The 10,817-nt window shown below is 37.0% G+C and overlaps 1 protein-coding gene across 1 annotated transcript in view; it reads left to right on the top strand.

Moving 5' to 3' along the window:
• Nucleotides 1–283: 283 nt before the first annotated feature.
• LOC104536241 (multiple PDZ domain protein-like) overlaps nucleotides 284–10,817 on the top strand; it is a 17,977-nt gene continuing 7,443 nt past the window's right edge. The window contains exons 1-10 of the mRNA XM_010178805.1: nucleotides 284–353; nucleotides 687–767; nucleotides 1,843–1,935; nucleotides 2,029–2,103; nucleotides 3,503–3,686; nucleotides 5,720–5,865; nucleotides 6,191–6,274; nucleotides 6,382–6,575; nucleotides 6,836–6,983; nucleotides 9,985–10,071. Of these exons, the coding sequence (XP_010177107.1) occupies nucleotides 285–353; nucleotides 687–767; nucleotides 1,843–1,935; nucleotides 2,029–2,103; nucleotides 3,503–3,686; nucleotides 5,720–5,865; nucleotides 6,191–6,274; nucleotides 6,382–6,575; nucleotides 6,836–6,983; nucleotides 9,985–10,071 (1,161 nt within the window). The 5' untranslated portion in view covers nucleotide 284. The remainder of the gene's footprint in view (nucleotides 354–686; nucleotides 768–1,842; nucleotides 1,936–2,028; nucleotides 2,104–3,502; nucleotides 3,687–5,719; nucleotides 5,866–6,190; nucleotides 6,275–6,381; nucleotides 6,576–6,835; nucleotides 6,984–9,984; nucleotides 10,072–10,817) is intronic.

Below are 10,817 nucleotides of genomic sequence, written 5' to 3'. Positions count from 1 at the left end.
TGCTCCCTAACCCAGTCCTCATCAACCAAGTTTTGCACAGAATGTTTCTGTTTTAGTTTTGATAAGGTAGATGTGCTTTTGAACCTGGTCCTTAGTAGTTGTTGAGTATGTCTTGAGTTTTCTGTCTTGGGTTTTCTGTTTGATGTTTGCATTGTGAGTGCCCAAAATGAAGTAAAAGAAAGGGCTAGACTTAAACTTGTTCTAACAAATAAATGCTATATTACTACATTTTTACTACATTCTTTAACTGAATCTATTGTAGAAATAAAGATGCAGTAAATCAGATGGCTGTTTGCCCTGCAAAGTCAGTAGAAGCATCACAGTGTACTTCAGGGACACTTCAACATCAAAAGGTAACGTTTTTCTCATTTGATTGAGTTACTAGCATTGTTCCTGATAGAGGAATGCCATCTCTACTTAGCAAATACTATCAAAAAAAAAAGAAATCCGGGAGAAAAACAAACGAGATTTTAGTAAAGCTGCTAAATTTGGTACAGCTGTGCTCAATACTGTTTTACTTTTATGATTATCTAAATGGTGAGGTAAAACCAACGTTCCCATGAATAGAGTTGTAGCAGGTAAAATGAATCCAGACAATGATCACACTTCAAATGTTTGTGCTGTACTTTATTTTGATGCAATATGTTGGAAGTAGTTGCTCACAGTTTTGTTTTCATTTTCTCTAGATAGATATCAGTACTGCAAACTCTGGTGCTTGTTCTGACTTGAGTTCATGTAAAAACATTCAATATGTGGAACTTCCTAAGGTATGCACTGAAAATTAAACATACATCAGCTACATTTGTATTCACCAGCTTGTTTTTTTTGTAATGGAGTCCCTCTTATGGCAAACAAACTTTGTCTCTTACTTACTAGAAGTCAGAATAGAGATTTCTAGAGGTCTTCTCTTACTGTTTGTGAATGGACCCCAAAGTTTTCCTGACATAATGACTGTCTTTGCCAACCTCCTGAGTCTCTTTATTTTCACATAAATTTACCAATTGCTGTGTCTCTGGAAGAAGTTATCTCTTGTTCTATTTGCAAAACTTCTGGTAACCAGCTGCTGGTGGTGCCTCAGGTTAAACTATTGCCTCCAGTTGTTCAAAGTAAATGAATCAGCATCAAATCTCACCAAAAAAATATATACATTTAGCAGAAATGCTGAAGCTGGGAGAAAATGGCCAGGTGTTCTATAAGTATGAAGTTGCCAAATGTGGGTAGAAAATTTGCTGCTCCTGCTTATGGCCATGGAGAATACAGTTGTGTTCAGTAGACATAAGGAGAGAGACTTTCAGACTCTTGTTACGTTTTTCTACTTGGAAAGCGTCTAGCCTGCCATTATTAGCCAGGAGAATATCTTACAGATTATGGTATCTGGATGATTTAATTGTAGGTGAAAGCACTTGCGAAATTTCACTCTGCTACAAACATTTACTAATTTCACAGGAAGAGCATACATTTTTCCATCCTCTGTATTTTTCATTCATGTGCGTATTTTTTCCTGTGGTTTCAAATAATGAATTTAAGCTATATCATGAAGTTTTATTTACTTCAATTTGTAGTTTCTGAATATTTTGTGTTTCTTACTCTTATTCAAGAGTTTAACAACAGAATCGCAGTTGACCTTGTAAGTTTCAGAGACGTGGACTTGAACTTACAAGTGTTTCAGATTTATCTTGGTAGCCAATATACTGTTTGTAGGTTGGCAAAACAAAAATATTGATGTATTGTGAAAACTCAAAATTTTGCAATGTCTTAAGGCTTCACTAGACTTTAGTAAATGCATTCCAACATTTTGATAAACACAGTACCTAACCATTTGCATTTTTCTGTTTGCCCTAGGATCAAGGAGGTTTGGGAATTGCCATTAGTGAAGAAGACACAATTAATGGAGTAGTTATTAAGAGTTTAACAGATCATGGTGTAGCAGCAAAGGTGTGAAAACATTTAAAATCCAAATAGGGAATTAAAACTGTTTTTTTGGAGTGGCATCCAGAACTCATAGCTTTTATTCTATGTTGTTTCCAGGACGGACGAATCAAAGTTGGAGATCAGATCTTAGCAGTGGATAATGAAATTGTCATGGGATATCCAGTAGAAAAGGTGCTTCTGAAGTGTCAGGAATGTTGCAGAAATCACACCACGTAATGTAGGAGGTGGTTGTGTCTTAAACAAATCAGTGAGGTTTTCATGACTGTACTCTGACTTCATTTTCAAAGAACCAAAGATCTCCAGGCATTTTCTGGATAAGTGAACTACTGAAGGGTAAACTGAAGCCTGAATTTAAAGTTCATTTGCTATGTTATCTTAATGTGCTACATGAATTGTCTGTCTCTTGTATGCTACAAATGTGATATTCTTTTCCTTGTGGTTCAGATGTGAAGACTGAGAGGCACTTAGCTGTGGGATAAAAGCCATGAACTATCGCTCAATAATAACTCTTCAAAGCTACTCTACTTTAAAAGTATTAGAACCAGTAAAATTAATATGTGTAAATGTACATGGGTGAGTTGCATCAGTAGTAAATCAGGTCATGAACTATGCTTACACATAGGAAATGTCTGTAATAATGGCATCATTATATTCCAAGCCTGGTCTTTCAACCCTTTAGAGAAAACTATTTCTGTTCCTAAATAACAATATTTATTTCTAACTTGTAGCTTTGCACTCAGTTTGGCTTCTGTGATGAATCAAAGAGGGCTTTTTCTAGCACCTGAATTGCTACCAAGATAAGTGTTTCTTTAGGCATGAGACTATCACTCTGTTTGTTGAAGGGCATTTAGGAGACCATCCGTCTTACTCTTTGATGCACTGCTATATCTGAAGCAGTAAATGAGTTAAGAGGTAGTGAAGTTGTATTCAGGGAAGTAAGTAGGCTTTGGAAGAAGAGTCAGACAGATTGAGTAAGTAATTCCTAAAAATACTTGTAATTGTACTGAAATGTAAAGTCTCAGGAAGATTTGGTGTCTTTTCTGTGAGATGGCAATGAATTTTGAAAATCTTTCAGTATCCCCTTAAACTAGATTTTGCATTACACCCTAGTGTCTTCTACCTCCCATAGTTCAGATAATGTTTTCAGGTTTTACTTCCAGCTGTGCATCTGATTAAGGAGCTAGCAGGATGGCACATTTATGTAAATCAGTAGGTGTTTTGGCATTGACTTCCGTGGGATCAGAATTGGACTCCGCCCAATTAAAAGACATTACTAGTTTTCCAATTTTATTTTTTTTTGTAATTGCTGTAAACATACTATTTTGTCCAGAGAAGCAAGTGAAGAACTACCACATTCTCATTTGGAGAAGTTTCATGGAACCTACTCAATTAATATTAGCCAGGTCTGGCCCACAGTTAATTCTATTGTTTCTTACAAAAAACCCCAATATTTGTCGTTCATTACCAAGAAAACCTGCAGGATTATGACCTGTAGCTCCAGTGTACAGAACAGTTCTGCTTTATTTTTGTTTTACAAATGAACAGTCCAGCTTTTCTCTTTGTCATTCAGTTTATTAGTCTCCTGAAGACTTCCAAATCTGTGGTGAAGCTTACAATCAACTCAGCAGAGACAGATAGCGTGACTGCAGCACCAGTTCCTTCCAACATGGTTCCAGCGGAGAGGAAGAATATGCAGCCACCAGCAGCTGTTCCCTCTCCCTGCTCACCAGAACCAGAACCAGAACCAGTCAAAAGTAAGGTTCTCATTGTGTGTCTGCCTTCACTGGGGTTGTGACATAAAAATTAAGACCCAGCTTGTAAATAAATTTTCTCTTTCTGCATGCACTCAGCTGTCTTCTGAGTTGCACCTTCTAGTACTTTCTGATTAGTGATCCATCTAAATAAAACAGTGAGGGTCCCCACAGAAGACTTACCTCTTGCCTTCCCACAACCCTGTTGTAGAGGCGAGAGGATGGAGGCATTCCTTTAAAACAGAGAGGAAAAGTCATGTAATCTTTCCTAGAACAGGTGAATGACTGAGACTGCTTTGCCATTTATGACTAGCCATGTTTGACTCACCTCCTATAGAGTGGAGAATCAATATGTGACTGATTGATGATGGTTACTGGTTAAGCAACACACTACTAAGATGCTGATAATAGCTTAACCAAGTAATGCCCACATCACAGTTAATTTATATGTACATCACTGCAAGTATTACTGAGTCACATTTCAATTGCTTATTACCAGCAGTAGTCTTGATACACAATTATACTACAATAAAGAAATCCTAAGAAACTCATGGGAGACCTAGTAGGTAATAAAACCTGTTGTCTTCCCTTCTGCATTTCATTTTAGGGTAAAATCTATTGTTTTGTCCAAGTCTATCCCTTCCGTCTTCATCCTGCCACGCCAAGTCTTAGAGTCAAAGACCTGATGGGATTTCAGCAGTGCTTTCTTCAGCATATGTCAGATTTGGGGGGATTTGTGATTGCAACCTGTCTTGCCATTTACGGACACCCACAACCCAGCTGGAAGATCTCTCTCCTCTTGGCTTTCCACCTGATTTTATAGTTTATTCTTCAGCTTTCTTTTACCAAACAAAACTTTTTGCTGCCTTTGCACCTTGTTTGTTCTGCACAGACTCCTTCTAAATAAGGAACCCATCCCTAACTACTTTTTTGCCTATTGGTCTGATTTCTACTACATCTCTACCCAACTTTGGTGTTTTCAGCAGTGCTATGTAGACAATTTTTGGCCCAGTACTGATGTAGCTATGTAGATGAAGTTGGCCTTGCGTACCAAGACTCCCAGTTCTTCAGTTCATTTATTTCATGTACATTTTATGCCTTCTGGACAGGATTATTATACTTAAGCCTTGACTTTTCTGCTTAGCTCAAACTAAGCATGAGCAGTTGCTCATCATTATATATGTGAAGAACTTGTATAACAGCAGTAACCTGTTCTGTACTCGCACAGAAGCTTTATCCTTAAAAAGTCCTAATTACTCTTCTGGTTCCCTTCAGAACCTCTTAGTTTTGAGGCTTACTGCTCCTGCAGGACTTCTCACACTCTACCTAAGTATTTGTCTAGCATAAATGAATGTTTCTGAATGGTCAAGCCTCTGTTAATTTCAGTGAAACTGAATTAGTGCCCTTTTAAAGAACCTCAAAATTATTTAGATGATTGTTTTTACTTTTTGGAAAAAATGCAACTTTGATGCTTCTTTAAAGTACAGAAGACATCAGCAATAGAGATAATCTAAACATCCCAGATGTTAGTTGCTACACAATATCCCCTTCTAGTATTTTTAGCTTTTTCTTTGAAGGATACAGAACTGACTAAAATACTGAAGCAAAGATCCATGAATCCATGTATTTAATTCATACTATGTGCTTCACTTATCTCTAATCTACATTACATAGATGCTGGTATAGATATTTGAATTAAATTCTATGCTAAATAGAATCTGTTCTGTACAATAGCTTCTTTGGCTATCCAGACTGTAAGAGTGAATTTGATAGTACAAATGCAACTTATTGTGTGAGTTATTTTATCAGTAAAGTCAAAACTGTGATCCACGTACTTGGTGGTATAAAACAGGAAAATTGTGATTAAAGCTGCAGGATAGTACTTATCTGAGGGAAAGGGAGAGTTGGCAGCATCATTCTCTGTAGGTTAGCTGTTGCTGTAGAGCTGTCAAGGAATTTTAAAAATGCTGTTTTAAAGTCACTTTTCTAATGTTGAGCCCTCTTACTGTAATCAGGGTGTTTAATTGTTGTTTCAGATACAAGCAGATCTTCAACTCCAGCCACGTTAGCCTCTGACCCGGCTACTTGTCCTATTATTCCTGGATGTGAAACAACCATTGATATCTCCAAAGGGCGGACTGGTCTTGGTCTGAGCATTGTTGGAGGAGCAGACACTTTGCTGGTTGGTTGTAAAAATATGTTTTCTGCTCAAGTGAAATAACAATAATGGAATTAAAATATCTGATAGAAGATATTTTTTATTCATTTGTTCCTGTAGCATTTATAGAAAGATAATAAAAAACTACCAGTTCAGGGGGGAAAAAAAAGAAAGCAAGCACTTTGTAGGTATAAATGAACTTCTTAAATATTCTGGTAATTTGTTCGTAATACTTCTGACTGTTTTGTGTGTCACTGGTGAATTCTAGTAGGAATTTTTAGTTGCTTTTTGTCCAATGTAGGGTATGTTCTTTCAACATGCAATTTATTTTTGTTTTATTTATCCACAGGGAGCAATCATTATCCATGAAGTATATGAAGAAGGAGCAGCATCTAAAGATGGGAGACTGTGGGCTGGGGATCAGATATTGGAGGTGTGGTGTTTTTTTGGGTAACTTCTGTTGTCATTTCCTAGCTAGGCATCTTCTGTTTGTCTGCTGGAAAATCTTGCACCCTTTATCATTGTATGCTTTCATTGCAGGTGAATGGGATTGACCTCAGGAATGCAACACATGATGAAGCAATAAATGTCCTCCGACAGACTCCCCAAAAAGTTCGTCTGACTGTGTACCGAGATGAGGCCCAGTACAAGGAAGAAGACATGTATGATGTACTCAATATAGAGCTCCAAAAGAAGCCTAGCAAAGGCCTTGGGCTGAGTATTGTTGGGAAAAGGTGTGAATGTACCTGGAGAGTCAATGTCTGGGACTTGCTGGGCATGCTCATGTTTCTGTTGGGATCTGGTGCGCAGATCATCTAGGCTTGAAGGCAGTACATGGCATTCGTGTGCCTAAGCTAACTGGCCATTTCTAGAGGAACTAGCACAACGTTACATAACAGAAAAATGAGACAATGTTCATTGTGTTCCCAACAGCAAGCCATAAAAATGGCCCTCAAACAATGCTGTAATGCAAAATCCATGTTTATATTTGCAGAAATGATACGGGGGTGTTTGTGTCAGACATCGTCAAAGGAGGAATAGCAGATACAGATGGGAGATTGATGCAAGGAGACCAGATATTGGCAGTGAATGGAGAAGATGTTCGAAATGCTAACCAGGAGGCTGTTGCAGCTTTGCTGAAGGTATTGGGAAAAGAGAAGGTGGATAAAAGTGAAGAATGGAGATACATATTTTTTAGAAGTGTTAGTTTTATTCAGACTGAGTTCAGACTTTTATTGAGATGTCAGTAAGAATAAGCTGTAGATTTGAATTTAAGCTTCCTGAAGTCTGGAGCATTCAGGTTTTGATACTTTGCCTGATGAAAATGGCACTAATGGTGGTGCAGAGTGCCATATGTTTGTAGGCCAGAAAAAGACCATTACCTAGAACAACCTAAAACTTAAGACTGTTTTCTCCAAGAAATTGTTAAGTGGTTAACTATCTCACATTTTTAGAAAGATGTGCAGAATTGACTTTAAGTCATCAGAGTAGTTGTGCCAAAAAGTAGTTACTTTCACAGTTCATAGAATCATAGAATACCAGGTTGGAAAGGACCACAAGGATCATCTAGTCCAACCTCTCAAGGTAAAAGTAGAGTTTAAATGAGTTGAGTCAGCACCCTGTCATGCTGACTCTTGAAACTGACCGGTGTAGGGGAATTTACCACTTCCCCTGGGAGATTGTTCCAATGTCTGATTGATCTCATAGTAAAAAAATTTCTTCGGGAGTTCAATTGGAATCTCTCCAGAAGCAACTTGTGTCCGTTACCCCTTGTCTTTTCCACATGACTCCTTGTGAAAAGGGAGTCTCCATTTTCCTGGTAGCCACCTTTTATGTACTGGTACATGGTGATAAAGTCTCCCCTAAGCCTTCTCTTCCCAAGGCTGATCTGGTCCAATTTTCTCAGCCTTTCTTCATAAGTTGATAATGTTCATCCCTTTTTTTTTTCTTTTTCCTTTTCCTGTGTATGTCTGATATCACCTTACATCCTTTAAATACTATAATGCATTTTCCACTGACCAAGGCATCTAGTATAAGAAATTGCTTTCTCACAAAGATACCTGAAGTAAACTCCTATCTGCCGCTCTTGGAACCAGAATTTCTGTTCTCAATAAATTTGGTGCTTCTGATGTCCTCCTCCTGTTTCCAAATCAGAATTAAGTCAGTTCCACAACATTTCCAATCGTCTGGCAGGAAGTCCAGCTGGTCAGCCAGCTTGCCTGTTTTTTATCTAGAGTTTTGAAGTGTTCCTGCTGCATGGTAAGGATTCCATCAAGTCAGCATTTTCCAAAGGAAGATCGTTCCACTGGAAAAAATTTAACAGCTACTCATAGCTGACTCTTGTGTACATAAACACTTGATCATGCTTCTTTACATTTACATTCAAAGGTATATTTTTCTTCCAAGTCTTGAATAGTTCCTCGAGGGTATTTTTGGGTTGGCTTTGGGTTTTTTTTGAGGAGGGGAAGTTGTTAGAAAGCAGCATTTACCTGTAAGTGAGAATGCCAAAACTGGGTCTGTGTTCTTGCAGTTAACTCACTGTTAGACTCTTCAGAGGTAACAGTACTTTTCCATTCTTCCCTGATGCTTTATTTTAGCTAAGCACAGTGTATTTTTTCGTCATATGTTGCACTTTTACATCTCCTCTAAATTAACATGCCATTTTTGCCATTTTATATGGAAAGTTTCATTTTGGCAAGCATTTTGGAGTAATTAAGATTCTTAGCTCCCACTTATCATTTACAAATCTCCCACTTATCATTTACACGCTCCCACTTATCATTTACAAATGATAAGTCATGTTTTCAATGCTTTGCCAGTTGTACTTGTGATTAATTGCCCTAGCCCTGAAAAATGAAGCTTTTGAAATAACTCAGATATATTATTGTTAATGATTCTGTTTTGTAGAAATGGAGTTAAAAAATGGAGTAAAGCACAATCACTCACATGTAGGCAGTCACCATTCTTAGTTCAACATATTCTATTTTCATTCATGAGAGTAAGACCTAGGTGCAAATTGTCTTGAATTGCCTGTGATGTATTTTGCTAGAAAATAATTTGTAACCTTTGGAAAATCCCGGTGTCTTTTAAGTTGCATGAGACCCCTAGAATGTATCGCCAGGCTGAGAATTCCACCTGTTTTTGCAGTGTTTCTTTATAAGTTTCCCTAAAACATGTAAAAAGCTGGTGATTTTTTTCCTCAGTTGACTTATGGATTTATCAAATGGCAGATTTCAGGAAGAGAGAGAAAGCTGTAATAAAGCTAAATGTGAATTCACAAGTTTAGTTGGAAAGTATTACCTCCCACTTTCACATATTATAACTTTTAAATCTCTTTTGTGAGTTTGTATTTTATGTGAGGATATGGTAATTCTAGGTACATAGATTACTTCCTCAGTTTTTTATTTTGGATAACAGTTGTTTGTATGGTTTAATGTGAGTCATTTCATACAAGTAGGAAAGAATGATTTTGCCTGAGTCCTGATCAAGTCTTTCCCAGGACATAGAGAAGTCAACATTATTTAAAAAATAAAAAGCAATTTAGTAAAAAATATCTTAGTGTAACCCCTGAGAAGATAGCAAAAGGGTATGAGGTATGAAAACCCTATTTGAATGAGTGTGTCCTGTTAATTGCTTTTGATATCCTGGTCTATTTCTCACTGCGAATTTTCTGACAAATATATGAACCTGTCTTAGGATAACACAGTTAAAGCATGATAAATTAAGCACACTTATGTAATATTAAGAAGAAAAAACAAAATAGTGACAAAACTTTGAAATTTTTATATTTGACTACATAGGAGATAGGTGGATTTCTTTTGACATTACTTCAATTATTTAGGAAGTCCAGTCTTCTAAATGTTGTTTGTGGCAATAACTTACCAGTTCCCCAAATCAAACTAATGTCTTGGTTTCTAAATATTTGATTATAGGGTGAATTTTCTTCTGCAGATGCATAAATACTGAGGAGTATAATTAAAAGTTTAATGAGTAGTGGAAGGATTTTCCAGTGTGTTAACCCGTTATTTTCCCCTCTGTCCAATTCTTTTTTCTTTTTTCACCATCTGTTAAGTGACTTAAATATTGTCATAGGTTTTAATGTTGTAGACAGAAGAGATGCTTTATAAATGACTGGTTCTTTAGTGTTCTCTAGGTACAGTACGACTAGAGGTTGGAAGAATAAAAGCTGGTCCATTCCACTCTGAGAGGAGGACATCCCAGAGCAGCCAGGTTTGTAACACTAAAACTGTTTAGTTTGGAAGAAATAAAATGTACTTAAATAATGAAAGCAAATAAAAGGAACTGATTTTATGGTTACAATGATTTTTCACATGCCTGATCCAGAATGAAGAAAAGTAGTTTCTATATACTTTGCAGCTTTTCGGTAACCATTTAATAAGTTCACTTTAGCAATCTGTATCTGTTAAAGACATGGTCCAGCCAGAAATGTATTCCAGAAGTGGCTTTGCCAATGCTCTGGTTATCATCGATACCAGAAGAAGTTGAAGCGGACTTTAAACCTCTTTGTTACTTAAGGAGTGCTTGGCATGTAATGGAGTATTGTTTTAGTAAATTTAGTTAATTTCTCCACTCCTTAATCCTACTGTATTCTTGGTCATCAGAAGCAGGAAACCTGCACCCTTTCCATCAGGCTTCTCTCAAGTTTATTTATTTTATTGTTATTCTTATGTTGCAGTGTTACAAATTTATATTAGTTTCTGCTCACATTGTGATTCTCTATAGTGGAAGCTGTGTTTCTGAGAGCAGAGCTCACAAGTTACCTAAGAACTTTCTCTGGTTATAAACTGGGTATGCAGATCATCAGATACTTAAGGTAAATAGTTTTAAGACAAATCATAATTAAACAGTTTCAAGTGAGCAGGCTAAGACTGGAGAAGACTGAAACGTTAGGCTCTCTTCAAAACAGGTAATGCCAAATGAGAGGAAAGGCTGCAGGCTCTGAGCAGTCTTTCCCT

Source organism: Mesitornis unicolor, unplaced genomic scaffold (genome assembly GCF_000695765.1).
Source record: "Mesitornis unicolor isolate BGI_N332 unplaced genomic scaffold, ASM69576v1 scaffold45580, whole genome shotgun sequence".
Taxonomy (NCBI): Eukaryota; Metazoa; Chordata; class Aves; order Mesitornithiformes; family Mesitornithidae; genus Mesitornis; species Mesitornis unicolor.
This window is presented reverse-complemented; position numbering and strand designations above follow the sequence as displayed.